Genomic DNA, 21,112 nt, shown 5'->3' with positions numbered 1-21,112 from the left:
TGATTCTGAACTGATTTTGTGCTAATGTAATGAGTGCGGGTAAACCGAGGGCTTGAAGGAACGGCACTCTGACGAAACGTAAGTTCATTTAATAACAAATAAATCGCAATGGATTATGTATCCGGTGAACTGTTTTTTTTTTCCAACCGGTTTATTGAATCAAACCGTCCGAAAGAACCGGTTCGCGGAAAAGAATCGAACTTCCCATCACTAATCCACATTGATATCCAGTGAGTGGTGCGTGTGTTTCCTCTGCAAGCAGGAGACTTCTGCCTGCCGGTGTGGTGCAGTAAAATGACAGAAGGGGAGACATTCATTAATTTATCATTTCAATTTTATGCTGGTTTTATTGTTACACGTGACGCGGACTCGACTGTACTCGGAATATTTTCCGAGTCCAAAATGTTCAAGTCCGTGTCAAGTCCGAGTACAAATTCACCCGAGTGCGTGACAAGTCCGAGTTCATTCAAAATTGGACTCGAGTCCGGACTCGAGTCCGAGTCCAAGTTCGAGTACCCCAACTCTACATAATATCATCAGAAGATTCAGAGAATCTGGAACAATCTCTGTGCGTAAGGGTCAAGGCCGGATGCCGTGATCTTCGGGCCCTTAGATGGCACTGTATCACATACAGGAATGATACTGTAATGGAAGTCACAACATGGGCTCAGGAATACTTCCAGAAAACATTGTCGGTGAACACAATCCATCATGCCATTCGCTGTTGCCAGCTAAAACACTATAGGTCAAAAAAGAAGCCATATCTAAACATGATCCAGAAGCACAGCCGTTTTCTCTGGGCCAAGACTCATTTAAAATGGGCTTTGGCAAAGTGGAAAAAAATTTGAAGTTCTTTTTGGAAAACTGGGACGCCATGTCATTCGAACTAAAGAGGACAAGGACAACCCAAGTTGTTATCAGTGCTCTGTTCAGAAGCCTGCATCTCTGATAATATGGGGTTGCATGAGTGTGTGTGGCATGAGCAGCTAACACATCTGGAAAGGCACCATCAATGCTGAAAGGTAGACCCAAGTTCTAGAACAACATATGCTCCCATCCAGACTTCGTCTCTTTCAGGGAAGACCTTGCATTTTCCAACATTACAATGCCAGACCAAATACTGCATCAATTACAACATCATGGCTGCGTAGAAGAAGGATCAGGGTACTGCAGCCTGCAGTCCAGATCTTTCACCCATAGAAAACATTTGGTGAATCATAAACAGGAAGATGCGACAAAGAAGACCTAAGACAGTTGAGCAACTAGAAGCCTGTATTAGACAAGAATGGGACAAAATTCCTATTCCTAAACTTGAGCAAATTGTCTCCTCAGTCCCCAGATGTTTGACTGTTATAAAAAGAAGAGGGGATGTCACACAGTGGTAAACATGGCCTTGTACCAACTTTTTTGAGATGTGTTGATGCCATGAAATTTAAAATCAACTTATTTTTGTCCCTTAAAATGATATATTTTCTCAGTTTAAACATTTGATATGACATATGTTGTATTCTGAATAAACTATTGAAATTTGAAACTTCCACATCAATGCATTCTGTTTTTATTCACAATTTGTACAGTGTGCCAACTTTTTTGGAATCGGGTTTGTAGACACATATGTTTTGAGCAATCAAGTATGCAAGTTCTGCATGCCTAATGTAAGCCGACTGCTTGGGTTAGAATTTGGGTTAGAAGACTTATACTCTTACAAAAGGTCCTTTGGTGGTGGTTTCATGGGTGGCAGATGGTATCAAGACTCTTTACACTATTTTCACTATTTGAATGTAATTGCAAAGTTTAAAAAATAACAATAACGGCTATGGACACTGAAACATTTAACAACAATGGACATATGTGAAATGGGACTCTTTATTTTGACCTTTAGCGTGTGGGACGAGCTCACCTTAGCTGGTGTATGGATCCAGATGGCAGCATTAAACAAAACGTGATCACACAGCTGCTTCAGTAAAGGAGCTCCATGAGTCAACCCATCTAGATACTTGGCAAATGACAGAAACTGCTCCAAAACTGCCCTGGTGATGTGTACCCGAGAAGACTAATGACGAGAGAGAGAGAGACAGGTGTCACACAGTATAGCGTGAAACAGACCGTGTGTTTCAAGCTTTTGACACTTTTTATTAATAGAAACTCTAGATGCAAGCTGTATCCAATCCTGCATCTCCAGAACAAGTGCTGTAGCTCAGTGTGACCAGAGCATGTGTGTTACCCACTAAGCCATGGCTCTGATTTTTTATTAAAAGGATAGTTCACAAAAATGGAAAATTCTGTCATTAATAACTCACCCTCATGTTGTTCCCAACCCGTAAGACCTTCGTTCAACTTTGTAACACAAATTAAGATATTTTTGACGAAATTTGAGAGCCCTCTGACCCTCCATAGACAGCAAGGGTCCTACCACGATCAAGGTCCAGAAATGTAGCAAAGACATTGTAAGGGGTCATTCACATAATGCATCTTTTGCTCGCTCAAGTTCGTTATTTCAAATGTGGTCGTGCGGTATGCGCGCTCATAATGGAAGCGACGCGGATCGCGACGCGCACGTTTTTTCCAGGCGAACCACTGATTTCACCTGGATGTCCTTACTACATTTCTGGGCCTTTAATGTGTCAGTTGCGTTGCTGTCTATATAGGGTCAGAAAGCTCTCGGATTTCATCAAAAATATCTTAATTTGTGTTCTGAAGATAGACAAAGCTCTTAGGGGTTCGGAACAACATGAGGGTAATTTTTGGGTGAATTATTCCTTTCAGATTGAATTGAACTATTTCAATTCAGATGATTAAAATGATAAATAGTCATCGTCTGCAACTTATGCGAATCTGACACTATATATCTATTTTATAATTCAAATTTAAAATAAACTGACTTTTATTAATTAGAAAAATAATAATGGACATCTGTCTTACCTTCTCCAGTAAATAGCCAATAACCAGGAAGCCTTTTCCACCCAACATCTGCTCTTGCATGGCTACTGAACTCTTCAACAACTCCACTAGAAAAGCTAAGAGAGTGGCACTGCAAGCAGAAATGAAAAAATACATTTTTTATTTGGATACATTTATTAGAATACAATGCATAAGGGGTTCGACCTGCTAACATGAGCACCAAGGTTCATCACATGCAGGACACTCACCAAAACACCAACATTGAATACACTCTTAAAAACAAAGGTTTCAAAATGAAGGTTTCAGACCAGTTGTTTGAAGAACCATTTTTTCATAGAACATTTTAAAATAAATAACTAAATAACTGTTTTCCAAGGCTCCATGGATATTAAAGGTTCTTCTTGGAACCATCCATGCAAATAATAATCTTTATTTTTAAGAGTGGCGTATGTTTAAAGACACCTCAGGGACAACATCGTATCTCAGTGAGCAGTATAAAACGAAAAATTTACACAGACACATAATGATGGTTTCCCTTCCTAGAAACCATATCATCATTCCAGCAAACACGAATGATGTCTAAGTTTCTTAAATGACATAGTTGAGGCAGTGAGAGTGTCTCTTTCACTTTCTAAAGTGCCATAAGCCGACGGATGGGCCGGTGACCTCACCCATATCCCTACAGACAGTAAACCCCAGCGGGGAACATTACCGCTGATCGATACCCCACAGAACTCTTCTCCGCTTATTATGCCTGCCAGCTCACTTCTGATCTCTAATCTACTCGCCATGCCTGGGAGCTCACTGTAAAGAACCAAGCGATGACCTGAGAAATGAGGGTACGACCATACTAGACTCTCATCCTCTCTTTGAGGGGTCTCTCTCTCTTTCCTAGGGTCTATGTGAATGTGAATGGCACGAATCTCTCAAAATCCCACGCTCTCTCCGTCACGCTCTATTTCTATCCGAGAATGACAGATTCCATTTATAATTCATGGCAGACATCCCTGACAGTGACTGACTTGAGTTTTAGTCTACATTATGGAAACAACTTTTTATTATCAAATACAAAACTAGAAGCTATGGACCTAGGGCCTAGGCAGGGCGATGCAGACACTACTTGGACATTTACAATACAGATAATTACTCAATCTCTCATTGGTCGGACAAACAGATGTAGTGTACAGTGTAGCAGTCCCCCAAATTCACACTACTGGTTGAGCCTATGTTGCCATAGCTGTGTAGTTTAGGCTCACAAAACAAAAAACAAACTATTTTTTTAAATTGTCTTTTTTAATTTACAATAATAGTCTTTTTATTAGTGCTGTCAAATGATTGATCATGATTAATCGCATCCAAAATAAAAGCTTTTGTTTACATTATATATATGCATGTGTACTGTGTATATTTATTAAGTATATATAAACACATACACAAACAGTATATATTTTGAAAATATTTACGTTTATATATTTATATATTCATATTCCTATATTTTATATTATATAAAAAATATAGCACTACTTCTCTTTTGGTCATCAAGGTTGCATTTATTTTATTTATTTAATTAAAAATACAGTATTCAGTAATATTGTGCGATATTATTTCAATTTACTATTTTAATATATTTTTAAAAGTCCTGTGATGGTAAAGCTGAATTTCCAGAATCATTACTCCAGTCTTTAGTGTCACATGATCCTTCAGAAATCATTCTGATATGCTGATTTGGTGCTTAAAAACATTTATTTTTATTATCAATGTTGAAAACAGTTGTGCTGCTTTTTTGGATACTGTGATGTATTTTTTTTTCAGGATTCTTTGATGAACAGAAAGAACAGCATTCAAATTGAAACCTTTTGTAACATTATAAATAGCTTTACTGTTACTGAATAAAAGCTTTGATTGTTTAAAAAAAAAAAATACCCCAAACTTTTGAACGGTAGTAGTCTCTGAATGCAAACCTAAGATAGAAAAGACCACTGTAGAAAAAAGGTAGAATATTCTCTTATAAATATAAATGGCATACGCTAAGATAAAATGGAAGATTTAATGAACTTTTGCAATTGTAGATTTAGCTCTGTGGATCTGAGGCCTGTGTGGTCAATACGCACCAGACGGTCGTCTCCACAGGGCTGTCGTTGGGTTGTCTGTAGTCCAGCTGTGAGAAGAGCGGGAAGAGAACTTGGATTCCTCCAATAGAGTGGATGGCGCTGTGGATGGAGTGAGTGACGATGGCCTTCACATCCTGCATACACAAGCAAAAATCCTCTCTTGCTTATTAGAAAACTGGGTAGGAAAGTTTCATAGAAGGTGATGATATGCATTATATATACAGTATACATTCAGTTGTTTGATGATGATAAGCTACATGTTGTGCCTTCAGCCTTTAGCCACATATGTGCTTATATTTTCTTTTACGTCCATGATATGTCAACATCATCATGAAGATATTAGTTGTGATTTTTAGATAAGTTGCCTCATTTTAACTAGGAAAATTAAAAAAGGGCAAATTAATTTAATACATGTATGATTAAATAGAATGTGCTTATATGTGTGTGAGAGTAAAAACCGACCTGCAGCATCAGGGCATGTGGCGAGTGCACAAATATGGAGGGGTTTTCCCTGGGCGAGGACTCCAGGCACAGCTGTGCGTCGGTGGCTTTAGCGTTGTAGGTGAAGGCTATGCTGCTGGCCAACTTCCCATCATACAGAACCTGCTTATGGTGCTCCGCCAGGTGGATGTCGCTTTCCGACTTGAACTTAAACGTGCTCTGTGAAGACAGAGAAACACATAAATGAGTAACATCCTTCAAATGAAGTTCTCTCACTTTTTGCTTCGCTTTCAGTCTCTCTTGGCATCCCAGAGGACTGATAATGGTAATAATAATAATAATAATAATAATAAAGCTTTCATATCTGATAATATCTGAATATTCAACATTGTGTTTAAATTACATTGGAAATCACAGTATAAAAGTATACAGGACTGAATAGCATGCTAAATATATTGGTCTGCACATAATGCATAAAATCTTTAACATCTATATGCCTCATGAGTCTACAGCAGCTCTTCTGAACAGAAAGGAGAGATGCATTAGTGATGAGAGAAGCATAAACACAGTCACACTCACTGAGCAATTCTTCAAAAAACAGTACGATGCAAATAAGCTCTTGCACTGGCACTGTGATTCACTGCAGTTTCCTCAGGCCTGCTGTCAATGTGTCCACTTAGCAACACACTGACTGGCACTGAGCGCAGCATCGAAACTTCTCTATCAGACTCTGTGCACACCAGAGCAAATACACACACAACTAACAGAACTAGCTCACTAAATAGAAACATACAGCCTTCTATTAAGAACAACATACAACCTTTTATCATGCAGAGTCTAAAAGCTAAAGCACAGCATGCTATGAGCACAATAATAAAAATATACACAAAAATAAAAACAACAATTCTGAAATCTAAAATAAATAATCCAAATAATTTAAATAAATAATAAAATACACTACAATTGCAATAATACCTATACTATACAAGTTAAAGAGTTAACAATATTCATAATATAAAATGCCAGGTTTATTAGACAACTAGATTAGGACAATAGATAAGTACAACTAGATTATTAACAAATAAATAACAGATAATAAATTCAGATTTAATGAATAAATATCTCTATATATAATATATAATATGAAGTACAAAAACTATGTACACAAAAAATAAACAAACAGCATGTAAACATACAGTACTCTTGTGCCTATGGCACTAGCCAGCTGTTTTATGATCATCAAATCCATCAACATGACTCATCTCTTTTTTAACCACTTTTCCCTGAGAACATACCAAAAAGGTATCGTCTAGCTTCTGCAGACATATTGCATCAAATTTGTATGAAAAGTACAGTTCATAAAGACAAAGAGACCATTAATATGATCACGCAGTCAGTCGGCATGAGCACAATATGTAATCTGGCCCATTGTTCCGGGAGATTCACATGGCATTCATCTTTTCCATCACGCAGGGCACAGGAGCACCGGCAAACTCAAGCAGCTGTCTGGGATTCGGGTCACTGCTTCGGCACACCCTATGGCTGACAGCTCATGCTGCAAAGCTAGCACACTTTTTCCTTGCTGTCTCTCTCTCTTTTGCTCCTCGCAATCCCATGAGAGGACAGCTGCACCAGCAGCAGCGACAGAGACTAACAGCACTGGAATTAAGCAGAGCCTTCATACACTCTGATGATCTATATAACTTACAAACACAAATACACACCAAGTCGCCGGTCCAGACGGCTCTCTTTGCAACAATGCCAAGTGCCCCATACCTCACATGCTAATTACCAAGGCAATGCACAGCCAGAGAGCAGCTTGTTGGCTGTCACATGCTGTCCAGACATCTGGACTTCCTCTGGTATACGGACCACAGCAGCAACACACACTCACATCCAGACTTTCACAGACAAACTGACAGATAAGGCAACAGAAATATGAGCATACACACACCCTGGCCTCAAATTTCCAGATATATTCCAGATTTGTTACATGCACTTAATAATCATATGACTCGGCATGGCATGCTATCATTCTTTTTACACTAGTTTTGTATTATGCAGTATGTGTACTATGCAGAACCAGTGCATTTTATGTATGCATGAATGCATGCTACAGTTGCAAAAATGTATAATATATATGCAGTAAACAGAGCATACTCTAAATCCCAGAATGCAATGCAATTTCAAAGAAATTTCCTCTTTGCATAATGCATACTGTTTCATATACAAGAGGTTTGACTGAACGTGCAATGAGGTCACGTGACAGTAATATTGCATGGTACTTCCAGTATCCATAAACTTTATTGCTACATGTTATATATACTTTCTTTACCCCCCCAAGAAGTTAATACTTTTATTCAGCAAGGATGCATTAAATTGCTCTAAAGTGACAGTAAAGACATTTATAATCTCCAAATAAGCATATTAAAATGATTTATGAAGGATCATTTGACACTGAAAACTGATATAATGATGTTTTGCCATCACAGGAGTGAATTACATTTTAAAACATCTAAAAAAAGTTAACAGCAGTTATTTTAAACTCTATTAACATTTTATAATAATAATGTTTTAGTAAATGCAAAATATAAATAAATGCAGCCTTGGAAAGTGTAATATATATATTATTTATTTATTTTTGTAACTTTTTTTGTACCCCTTGTAGATGATCTGGGCCTGTGTGGGCTAATTGTGAATCACATGACTTAATTTGCATGTTTTCAACATGGTGACAGCAGGAAGAATGAGTGATGCCAAACAGACATAACGTAACTACTAAAATAAAGCAGTGGTCTGTAATAAAAAAATAATAAAAAAAGATGCTAGCATTAAAAATCCACATTAAGTTTTCTATCAATAATGTAAAAACATTCATTGCATACATCAGGTCTGAGGTCTCTTAAAGCATCTTCATGACAGAGCATCACACACACACACACACATAGCCCATGAATAATCCACACTCTCTGCTCTCTTGATTTTTCTTCTATAGTTGGAATGAGCAGCAATCAGGCGCCCAGGAACTTTCAGCTGCATGGGTACAAGGATTAATAATTAAAAATCCCTCAATAATCCAGATGCAGTTAACTCTCTGTGCCAAGAGAGAGAGAGACAGAGAGGGAGAATATGACATGCTTTCATTTTTAATTCTCAGATTTATTGAAGAGACTTTCTGTCTCTGTTATCCCGGTTTAACTTGACACTAAACACTGCTTAATGAACTCAGGTTCATAATCTCTCTTTAACACAAACTGCTGGTCGGGGTCTAATAATCACAATCTGGTTAACACCTTGGTTATCATAAAAGGCTGAATGACTGGACAATAAATATTTAAAAAGCATGGAAATATTTTGCCGTTTTATTTTATGATTATATTCAATATAATGAGATGTATTTTAAACATCCATTATTAAATTAATTTTAAATTCAATTAAAATCAAATTCATATTTTAATGCAAGAAGTAAAAACTGTTAAATCTTTATTATTATTATTATTATTATTATTAATTAAGGCACATTTTCCAGTAAACCAGCACAGGGAAGAATAATTTTGGTCACTTTTATTTATATTCACTTAAATAACAAATGTATTATTATTATTTACCTTAATAAGATTAATTAACCAAAACAAAATATTTCTATTTAAACATTTCAATATATTAAATATGTTACACATGGACTTTTGTGTGCTTAAATAAAGTTTTGAATTAATTCACTGCTGATTGAAATGATTCATGGAAATGAATCAATGTTCAACTTTCATTTATATGAACTAATATAACAATAAACAGGTAAATATTTACCTAATATTTTTCATTAATTTAAAAAAGAAAATTAAATCAAATAAAAATTACTATGCAAATATGATTTTTTTTTTACTAAAATATTTAGATAAATGAAAAGGGGAAAATAGTTTAAATTATCTCCATTAAATATTGTGAAATTAGTTTAATGACAAGCCCTCAGAAAACATACATTTAATAAAATTAATAAACTTTACCATATAAAAGCACAATGCAATATATATCATGTTGCTCAGTTTTATAATCATGGTAAATACTTTCCTTTACTGTCATTGTAATAGAGTTGCAATGAAATTCTCAGTGGCACAATCCAGTCTGCAGAATATCATTAAAATCAATAATGAAATGCAATAAAATAATAAATGTATATATATAAAATAAAGAAATAAAGTCTAATCACAGTGGACCACATTAAGAGAAGCTACTACTCTTGGATAAAAGCTATTATACTAGTTTCAATCCATTGTGAATATTAGATATATCACTCAGTCTTATAAAGCAACAGCCTAAATAAGCTGTGCTTGCCTGATGCAAAAGACGATGACGAGATCAGCACTGAAAGATGTGGTTAATCATCTGTCCATTTAGCAGTAATGTACGACAACATCATCTGACTCAAGTAAACAAGAGCTGCTTCTAATCGTCAGATCATGACCCGGGTAAACAAGCCCTGTCCGCATGCTTCCTGAGAGCTTTGGCTGAAATCAGGGAGTCTCGTGCTCGGCTGGAGAAAAAAATTCAGTGAGAAAAATCAAACTTGACAGCCTGGATTTCCCCTCAACGCTCTTCTCTTAAACAGCTATTAATTGGTCAACTAGAAAGACAGGCAATTAACATCACTCATCTATCCTCTCCTCTTCGTTTCTGTACTGAGAAGGGATTTTTTAAGGGTTCATCTATGTCAAGTGCTGCTTTGGCATAAACACTTCAGCCCATGAAGCAGAAGCAGCTATCAGCTCCCACATGCGTATAGACCCAAGAGACAAGCCTGTCTGAGAGGTGAGAGTCTGCTTAATGAATGAGAAACAGAGAAGAGAGAACATCAGGTGTTATTAACAGACCTGCCAGGGAAATGTAGGTGTAATGAGAAAGTACTTAAGCACAGCCCATGTTTCAGGAAGGGTTTTCTCAGCCTTACACGCACCGTTACCGTTCACTGAACTACTCACAGAAAACCACAAAAAGTGCACAGAAAAGTGCTGCTATTTTTCAATCAACCTGAAAGCTCTAGTTCATACTCATCATGACAGCCCTTCAAAGAAATAAAAACACGAGTTTAACTAGAAATGACCTCACACTTTTGAAATTCTGTCAGTTTCTCCTTGTGGAAAAAACATCAACATTAAAACGCATTGTAATAAATGTATTTTGTGCTAGGTTTACTACAAATACATTTACATATTTATGAGCTTAATTAATATACCCTTATAGTTTTAGTGATATTAAAACACGTTTTAGGCATAATATTAAGGAATGCACAATAAAGAAATACTTCAAATAAAATGTTATTAAAATTTGATATCAGTAAGCCCTAAGTAATATGTCAGTATACCGTATTTTTCGGACTATAAGTCGCACCTGAGTATAAGTCGCATCAGTCCAAAAATACGTCATGATGAGGAAAAAACATATGTAAGTCACACTGGACTATAAGTCGCATTTATTCAGATCCAAGAGAAAACATTACTGTCTACAGCAGCGAGAGGGCGCTTTATGTTTTCAGTGTAGACTACAGGAGCAATGAGCAGCATAGAGCGCCCTCTCGCGGCTGGAGACGGTAATGTTTACGCTTGGTTTATGTCTCTTAGTTCATTTCTCTTGGTTCATATCTCTTAGTTAATTTCTCTCGGTTCATGTCAAATAAATTTTGATAAATAAGTCGACAAGATAATTTGTATTATTATTTTTTTTTTTATTTGTATTTTTTTTTCAGCATTTTGCATCATTAGTTTAGCAATATAGACAAATGCCAAACTCTGAATCACCCCTGTATTATTTTAGCATTTTTTAAATGCTACTGTATAATAGTATTTATTAATATTTTCAATTAGCTTTATTTTATTTTTACTTATTTTTTTGTAATTTTGTTATATGCTTTTTCAGTTTTTCTATTTAGCTTAAAATTATTTTTATTTATTGTTTTAATTTGAATCATTTTGGTACTTCACCTTATTTTGTTTCAGTTAATTGCCAAGGCAAAATTATTCAACTAGTATTTATGTTTTATTTGATTTCTGCTTGTTTTCTTCAGTTAACAAAACCGATTTTAATACTGTACTTTTAGCTGTAGTTAACAAAAACAACCCTAAATCAGACTCATTTGAGATGCCACATTCAAGTGGCATGTGAGTGACTGTTGCTGCCCATGTAGATCACTTCAAATCACTTGAGAGGTTGAATTTCAGTACATGCACTACTGCAGAGAATAAGTGTCTGCGTAGATGCCAGACAGTGGGGTTGAGTTTAGGAATTGAGCTTTTATGTTACACCGCCTGTCAGTTTCAGAACTAATCCATCTGAATGTTCTCAGCACAGAGTTTAATTACAGCAATAAGTATTCAGTCAAACACAATACGACCACTTTATACTGCAACAATCAAGCAGCAAAGGTGGAGGAGTATCCCACAGCTGCAGAACACCCTGCTCTCTCAAAAGTGATCTCAGGGTTTATACCTTATACCCGGGTCCGAGCTGATGAATGGCAAAGATCTGTGCAGGGTTCAGCGCCTCACTGAAGACGTAAATGGCTCCGAGCTGCCCACAGAACACCCGGTTAGCATCCGCAGTCTCTGAAGAGCCCAGGAAACATTTATCATAACTCTGTAGGAAGAGAGAGAGGAAGAGGAGATAATCAAGATAAAGGAATAAAAAAAAGAGGAGTGTTTTATCAGCTCAACAGATTGAGCGTTTTCAGAAAACGCCTCCTGGAGCTGTTTACTTGCTATCTTCTGGTCATCTTGTTCTGAATTACTTCAGCTAGTCTATACACAATATACTATAAAGATTTCCCTTAGGGAGAAAGGTGTATGGCTAATCTATATCCCTTTGATCCACAGAGACAAGCGCTTATCTAATCACATGTCAGTTGGACCCTACAGGTGCAATATTTTCCAAAACTGAAGAAAAAGAAGTTGATTTTGGCAACACTTAGACGTTTATGTGCTTCTTGAGGCTGTGTATGAAAAACAATGAGAATGTGAAGAGCTCTGGAAATGTGGGGAAGCTGCTAGCAGCACAAACACTTACATCATTGGTGTTGACGTGCCATGCCATGTCGCCGTAGGAAACTAGCTGGCCATTGACATAGCAACGGATCTCACTATTCCTCCAACGGTTGTAGATGTGGACAATGCTGATCATGTACCACTGCAGAAGAGGACAGGAGAAGTAGAAGTATTCAATATTTACACAGCTCACTCAGCCAAGCATATGCAAACGGTAGAGTAGTAAACACAGTGTTCTTTATGGAAACCCAGTTTTCACCACAGAATAAAAATAATAATAATTAAAAAAAAAACGTTTATTTCAGAACTTTATTTCTTATGACTCTGAATTTATCTCGCAGATCTGACTTTATTTCTTGTAATTATAAGTCTCTATCTCACCATCTCAAACATTTTTCTCAAAACTGCAAATTAATAGCACACAATTCTGACTTTATTTCTCATAATTACAAGTTTATATCTTGGAAATTGGAGTTAACATCTCGCAATTCAGATTTTTTTCTCAGAATTGCAAATTTACAGCCCAGATTTCCGACTTTATTTGTCACAATTATGATTCAATATCTCACAGTTTTGAATCATCATCTCATATTTTTTTCCTCAGAATTGCAAGTTAATATCTTGCGTTTTGACTTTTTCTCAGAACTGCAAAATTATAGCACACAATTCTCATGTTATTATATCTCATAATTACAAGTTTTTGAATAAACATCTCGTAATTTAGACATTTTTTCCTCCACATTTCATGGCTGATAGGATCGATGTATATCATGAAATGTTCCTGATCCACAAAATGATGCAGGCCACTAGGTTTGGATTGGTTATCAGGAGCACAGGGAGACAGCATAAATTACCACAAAATGAAATTATTTGCAAAAACATGCAAATTAAACAAAGCACTTTAACAAAAGAAAAATCCTCAGTAATGCCTTGTTCCATTGGCGTACGCTACATTACTTTTAACGCAATGGGATGAGGGAATTCATTTTCTGTGTTAACTGATCGCATGCTTCACATAAGAGCTTAATTTATACTGAACCAATCTTTCAAGCTTTGGACCAAGAAAATTCTGCGGAAATGACCCGGACCCAGAATTAAAATGGAAACAATTTTTAGATCAAGCTCATAAAACATCATCTCATTACATGCTTCTAAACCGAGAGCTAAATTTACTGAAACAGACTCATTCTGTTTGATGGCAGCAATGCTAAAAGCTGTTTTGGCATATGAATTAAAGATCAGAGCCCTGGCGTTTGAAAGCACTCCAGTGAGGAACACATCAACATGGATCATGCAGAAGTGTCAACCATGTACCCGTAATTTAAACAAAAAACCGAGCTCTTGTAGGGTGGAGTCTATAAGGAAGAGCTCTGAAAATTAGTGTGGCCCATTAGAAATGGGGAGATTTAGTGCAAACTTCCTCAAAAGACCTAATTTCCCGGTTATCCTCTCCACCTTCCTAGCATCTTATGAAAACGTAAGGCGATATTAGCTGGGGTGACAGCGGGGGGGAAAGGATAAGCGAAAATCTGCTCGACCAAAAATCCATCCCATAACTGAGATTTCACAGCTTTTAATGCCAGTTAAGATTTTACATAAATTCAAAAAAAGGGTCATCTTCGTCTAGACGGGGCTTTGGATTTCCCCAAAACACAGCCCTAGAGTAGTCTAACATTTCTAACTTTTTTTCTGAGCTGCTGGTCACCATTGACCAATAACAATTACACCATTTGAGTTCTGGATAGATCTTTTAGCTCAGTTCAGTTCAATTCAATTACTTTTCTTTTTGTTCACATCCCCAATCCTCCCTGATCCCCTGTTTTGCTCTATTCTTTCCCTCTTTAATATCTAGGGAAGTTTAATATAAATCAAAGAGGTACAAACAAAGTGGTTGATTAAAACCCAGCCCTTTTGTCCCACCACACACAGTTTCAATTGGGTCAGCAGACTAATTAGGTGAGTTGTGAAGTTCATTGTTAGACCGAGTACACAGTTTCTCACTCTAGCGTGTGTGTGTTTGGGCGAAGGGGTATAGCTTGCATTCTAATTGGTGCACAACCCTCCCTTGTCGTCCTCTTCTTTGAGCAGACAGGATGAGGTATCATTCATATTCAAACTTATTTTCATTTGTAGTTGAAAAACACAAGCGACTGAGCCGAATCCGTCCCACTTGGACAATAAGAGGAGCCGAATTATCAAAAACCAGATGTTGCTGTATCAGCCCACTCTGAGTGAGAAAATAAAAAAAGAAAGTGCACTGTCCTGGTCAGAGCCTGAGCACTTAAAAGGAATAAACCACCTAAAACCGTTTAAGGTTCAATAAAATGAACCTTAAACCGCATTACACAAAATAATATTCTTTTTAGCAATGTCCTATGGCCCCTTTAACACTGTTCCACCCTCCAATGTACTACTTGTGTGTGTGGACAGGTCAAAACTCACCTTCCTCGGCTGGAAGTCGTATTTCACACAGTGTTGAAAGCCTTTCCCTTTTGACTTCAGTGATGTCACGATTAAACAGTTCCCCACAAAGTGTGCAGAGTAGCCAATCCCTTTGCTGGTTCGGAAACTAGGGGACAAACCAAAGAGAAAGAACTGACTTCATGAAAAAAAAAAAAAAAAACAAAGGAAAGGAGGAGAGAAAGGATGCAAATAAATGGCAAAATAAGAAAGAAATTTTTGATATGAAAAGCTATTTCCACATTTTTAATGGAAGTTTGCCCACTCCACAGGTTTTTTTTCCCAATATGAATCAACAAAAACCACCCCATTTTTTATTTACCATCTTCTTTCATCTTCTATTTGCCCAACTCTATTGATCAACTCAAAAATGTTGTTATTCTGGCCATGCTACAGAACAATCTGATTTCAACATGTTTTCCGCAACAACAAAAAATGAACTGAACTCTTATTGTCAGATGTGAGAACTCAGTCAAAATATGGAGGGAGAATGTCAGGCTTTTTTCTTGGCGGGAAAACAAACATGGCTGACTGAGTCATTGGCAGCAGAGCTTGCTGGGAGCGCCGGCTGCTGTCGATAAGGTGACTGGCTATCAGTCGGGCCTCAAAGCGGAGCTGTTTCTCTCGCTCTGTGCCTACACGGCTACATAATTCTATGCTGAGCTCACCATGGTAACACAGAAACAGGAAACAGGATTACATGCTGATTTAAGCGAGGTCAGTGGCCCTCAGACTTCTGAAGTGGTAATCTGTACATTCAGTGTCTCCTCCCTCAATAATGTGCAAAAGCTTCTACCCCAACATGGAGGATATACTTTATTAGCGGCTACAAATATTCAAAAAGGCCTCCTGGTGATACAAGTGATGTTGAAGATACAATACGTGTGTGCAAATTCATTTCTTTTGAAGAATCCGTTTTATTCATGTGAATCATATTACATGCAATTATGTAGGGAATCCTTAAAGCCAATCGATTCAGTGTATTCTAGTCACACATTTACAGTACAGTATGTCTCTTTCCTGGGAATCAAACTCGTGACCCTGGCACAGTTAGCGGCATGTTGAGGTACAGGAAATTTGCATGTAAAATTAAATTACATCTATGTATACTAACAACTCATTTTGCTGGACTTGTCTGCAACCTTCAACACAGTAAACCAACAGAACATCCTATCTGTTCTCTTGACAGCGAGCATAATGGGAACTGCACTCCACAAGTACTGTGGGTCCTTCGGGGTATCTTGAAAGGGATTATGAGTGTTTTTGGGCAAGAAACCCAGACCAAAGAATGAAATGCTACAGAAGTGTAGAATATGGCATTAAAGTGCAGCACCGACATTCAATTAAAGGTCAAAACTAACAAGGATCCTCAAGGCTACTCTGCAAGGCATCTCCAGTTTACCACGCTGGTTTATTTTCAACAACAACTGAAGGTTCTTTAGAGAATCTCCTATGACATTTAGGAATTTTGTGAGTTTGCCCTCTGGTACGGCAGGCTTTCCTTGGTAACTGGAAAATAGGGCAGGGCTCATCACTCCTAAATTAGCAGTCTCTTCTTGAGGGCCAGCCCTGTAGAGACACTTACCACTTCAAACAGAAATGGTAATATAATATTTCATATGCACAGATCTCCAGTGTTTTCATCCCACTCTGAGAAGCTTGAGGCTCACAGGTGTTGGTCTAGGTCGCTTGGTGTAGAGCTTCAGCTCTGAAATCAGTCCTGGCATTTACATTTTAATGACTGTCGACTGGTCAGCATCGTACCATTGCCTCTGCTCATCCTAATGTGCCACACACATTATACTCACCAGTATAAGTATGGTTTATCCTTGTCTACGTTGATATTATTGAGTGGGTCCATTCGGAACCATGTGTTGAGAGTGAATCCGTTTTGGTAAGGCCACTTAGCAATGGGTGGCAAAGCAATGGCCTGCCGGGGGGCAAAACACAAGGAAATTAGAACATTTGCACAAACATAGGAGCTATGAAAATAACATTTACAGAATAAGCTGATATATAATCAGCTGACCACTTTGTACAAATGGACCTTGGTACAGTGGTTAATACCCTGGGTTAAATATAATTTGTGCTCTAATAACAGCATTTGTGGCATAGTGTTGATTACCACAGACGATACTGTCAGATAATTTGAGATAATGATTCTCTCAGTTTGCACACAATAAAAACATTTATGCCCTTGCAGTTAAAGGCTACAGGAAGAAATGTGGGCAGAAATGTGAAGCCTGTATTTGTAATATGAATTATTATATATCTATTCTATAAATAAATATATAATTTAGATACCCCTCTTTTTTATAAGCCTGCTAAGGATCTTTTAATGTATTTAGAAAAAGCAAGACTGCACTGATCAATTGTTTTCTATTTTAATATGATTTAAAATGTAATTTATTCAATATTACAGCAAAGCTGAATTTTCAGCATCGTTACTCTGTCTTTACTATCACATGATTCTTCAGAAAACACTCTTACTGTAACCCTGGACCACAAAACCAGTCTTAAGTGTAAACATTTTTCAGAAACTGAGATTTATATATCATCTGAAAGCTGAATAAATAAGAATTCCATTGATTGATTGTTTGTTGGGATCGAACACTATTTGGCCAAGATACAACTATTTGAAAATCTGGAATCTCAGGGTGCAAAAAAATCTAAATAATGAGAAAATCGCCTTTAAAGTTGTCCAAATTAACTCTTAGCAATGCATATTACTAATCAAAAATTAAGTTTTTATATATTTACGGTAGGAAATTTACAAAACCCCTTAATGGAACATAATCTTTACTTAATATCCTAATGATTTTTGTCATAAAATAAAAATTGATAATTTTGACCAATACAATGTTTTTTTGGCTATTGCTAAAAATATACACTAGCGATTTAAGTAATAAAAATGTTCTGTTATGAATAGAAAGTCCAAAAGAACAGCATTTATTTGAAATATAACTCTTTTGTAACATTATAAACATCCTCTCTTTTTAAATTGGTGCACTATAAATCTGACACGACTCTCATGCTCATACCTATAAGGCCCATGTCTTATTGTAAAAAGTGTAGGAGATTCTCACCGCCGCACTGCGTCCTGGAAAGTTGAAGAAGGTGTCAGGGCCGTGCCGCTGAGGCATCTGATTCAGCACAGACAGGAGCTTAATGGCGTGTCTTGGCTATAGGCGCAGGACACACAGAGAAAGAGAACAATTAAGAGAGGACATTGTAATTAGTGAGAGAGAGAGAGAGAGAGGGATGAAAGGAAACGTATTATTATGAGAGAAGTCACTGAAAACAGAGAAAAAGATACATGCGTTCATGAGAGTCAAAAATAAATGATTTAATAGTTACCATTATCAACGACCCAACAAAGCAACCACTGCTTGAGCCAATCAATAACCTATCCATCAGGCAAACCACAAACAGAGGCGTCCATGTGGAGGACTGGTGGACAGGAGATCATTGGCTGGGCTTGTTGGAGGTCTAGCTAATTGTCTGCACATTTTTATCAGCTTCCAAAACATATTTTAGCGTTAAAATTAGTTCCTTGTTTTTAACAGCCATGGCATCCAGTTGGTGGAAAAGGGGCAAGAGCACTCACCCACATGCCTCCGTCGCCCCTCAGCATGCTGAACAACAGCTTCAGTTCCTTGACTGTGATACTATAGCTGGCCAGGACCCCCAGCATGTCCACTAAGAGATCTGAGGAAGACAGAAAGAAGTTAACAAAATGACTCAGCATTATCGGTGCACAAAACTGCCGACTCATGAGGATGATGTCACTTGGGGCAAGAAGCCAATCGTTATCTTTCTGCTGGAACATTATCTACCGCATGTTCTCCTGAGGCTCCTTAAGTCATCAGATCGCATGGAAAACGCAAGTCTATTCATTTATATATTGGCCGTAATGGCTCGGTGTCAAAGTGTCTACTGATGTAATTTGCGAAACATCTGCGTTATGAATTTAGTAGCTCTTCAAAGCGCTGCGCGAGACATGAAATAATCTAATTTCGAGAAAAATAACAACCCTCAGTAGTGATGTTTGTCGTGGCGTAATATCATTGTAATTTGATTTTGAAAATAACCCAGTTACACGCCATTCACTCAAAGGCCAGAAATTTGGTCAAAAATGGACAGAAGCTGGAAGCGTATGAGAACTAATTGTCTGATTAGCAGTGGCATTTTCTAACATGTGAATCTGTCTAAAGAAGCTTTCTCCCAAATGTGCTCACAGAGCCAATTTTACACATTACCCCTGCAATAAACGACGGCTATGGTCCACTGATCATAATTACACAGAAATATTGGACACAGAATGCACAATGAGCGGTTTAGTGAGACAGTGAAACCTATTTTTCTGAAACTTAACAGAGCCAAATCATAGAGGATTAGAACATATGGACTGGCATGTGATACAACAAAGATTAGCACAGAAATTACTGATTCTTTTCTCTTTGGTGAATTGGATTTTGAGTTGGCTGAATTATTTGAACTGAAAGCAGTGATGTAAAAAGTAGACGTCTTCAGAACCAAAGTGCCTTGAAATCAGGGCGCCCAGGACAAAATGTTGGGTGTTTGCACTGCTACAAAATGTACCTCAGTATAGCCATAGATTGTATACCATGAAAAGGCTTATTTACAAAGACATGGCATAAACACTATAAGACATGGAGCAGAATTGTTGAAAATAATAAACTTAAAATCACTGCACTCGTAAGACATAATTATTAATTGTGACGCACAAACTGACAGATAATAAACCACACACTGGTTGACAAAGGTAGAGTTTAAGACAATTATTTTACACACAACCAAAATATGCTGTAATACTCTTAAAATTATATTATTATTATTATTATTATTATAATAATAGATATCTTCTGTAATATTTATATTTATTATAATATTTACTGTTTTATTTTTACCATATAATAACAGTAATAATATATAAAATAAGGTTTATTAATAATAATAATAATAATAATAATAATAATAATAATACAACCAATAAATTGAAAAACAATACAATAATAAATTATTTTGTTGTAATATGTATACTATATATTATTGTACTATTTAATATTCTTTAATAACAATAAAATTAGTTGTATTATTATTGTTAATATTAGAAATAATACTGCTAATACAAAAATATATAATAATATATATCTTCTGTAATATTATATTTATTATAATATTTATTTTTTATTTTTAATAATAATAAAAGGATGTTTATTATTATTATTATAAAATAAGAAGCAAATAACATGAATAATAAAACAACAACAACAAATTGATATTTATTGCAATATTTATTATATTTATTATTATAATATTTACTTTTTATTTAATTATAATGATATATTAGTAATAATGTTTATTATGAATAATAAGAACAAAAATAATACATTTATACAATTATACTATTTATTATTGTGTATGTTTTATTATTATATTTATTATTTAATGTTTTAAAAATAAATGTTTATTATTATTGTTATTATTAAAAATACTTATTTATTTGAATTTACAACTTATTGTTATTTGACTAGTAATACCTAGTCAACAAACATGGATCCTATGAAATCATCTCGTGACTCTTTACTTTAGAGCACACCTGCAATCATGTCGTCGACGGCGCTCATCTTCTGCAGCACCTGCTGGATGAGCCCCACCTCGGTGCTGGTCTGTAGGTTGCGAACGCTCTTCCGCAGGATAGCTGTGAACATGCTCCAGATCTCCGCCTGGCAGGTTACGTCACAGTGCTCCAGCAGCTCCACCATGCAGGCGATGCTTTCCGCGTCCTGGATGATAAAGTTCATCTCCAGGTCGAACTCTCCACCCACCAGCTGAGAAAGAAAGACAGAGCCAGTGTTAGTCACAAATGAAATTACTGAGGAAAAGGTTTATATTGATGAACGGTATATTTTCAATCAAACACATCATGGTGACACAGACCATGGTTAAACAAAATATATACAAAATATGTTGTTATATACGTTGTTATATAAAATATATTGCTGTCAAATTATAACAAATAAACTATGGTAAGTTTTTGTATATTAAGGTGTTTAATGTGATTGAAGTCAGAGTAAAATTGCAAAGAACTAACTAAATAAATAAATGGATGGATGAATGGGAATAGCATTATATACAATACAG

The 21,112-nt window shown here is 36.4% G+C and overlaps 1 protein-coding gene across 4 annotated transcripts in view; it reads right to left on the bottom strand.

The window, feature by feature from the left end:
- The window catches only part of nbeaa (neurobeachin a), a 60,568-nt gene extending 39,771 nt beyond the window's left edge, over window positions 1-20,797 (bottom strand). For all 4 annotated transcript variants that reach the window (XM_026274021.1, XM_026274023.1, XM_026274024.1 and 1 more), the window contains exons 1-11: window positions 20,568-20,797; window positions 18,552-18,652; window positions 18,031-18,126; window positions 16,753-16,874; window positions 14,927-15,053; window positions 12,507-12,626; window positions 11,934-12,080; window positions 5,475-5,672; window positions 5,013-5,146; window positions 2,923-3,031; window positions 1,901-2,053 (exon numbers count right to left, since the gene is read on the bottom strand). In XM_026274021.1, coding sequence (XP_026129806.1) covers window positions 1,901-2,053; window positions 2,923-3,031; window positions 5,013-5,146; window positions 5,475-5,672; window positions 11,934-12,080; window positions 12,507-12,626; window positions 14,927-15,053; window positions 16,753-16,874; window positions 18,031-18,126; window positions 18,552-18,652; window positions 20,568-20,772 — 1,512 coding nt within the window. In that variant the 5' untranslated portion in view covers window positions 20,773-20,797. The remainder of the gene's footprint in view (window positions 1-1,900; window positions 2,054-2,922; window positions 3,032-5,012; window positions 5,147-5,474; window positions 5,673-11,933; window positions 12,081-12,506; window positions 12,627-14,926; window positions 15,054-16,752; window positions 16,875-18,030; window positions 18,127-18,551; window positions 18,653-20,567) is intronic.
- Between the last annotated feature and the right edge of the window lie 315 nt (window positions 20,798-21,112).

Source organism: Carassius auratus, chromosome 10, assembly GCF_003368295.1.
Source record: "Carassius auratus strain Wakin chromosome 10, ASM336829v1, whole genome shotgun sequence".
NCBI classification, from domain to species: domain Eukaryota; kingdom Metazoa; phylum Chordata; class Actinopteri; order Cypriniformes; family Cyprinidae; genus Carassius; species Carassius auratus.
Note: the sequence above shows the minus strand (reverse complement) of the source record. Positions and strands in the feature narration are given on the sequence as shown.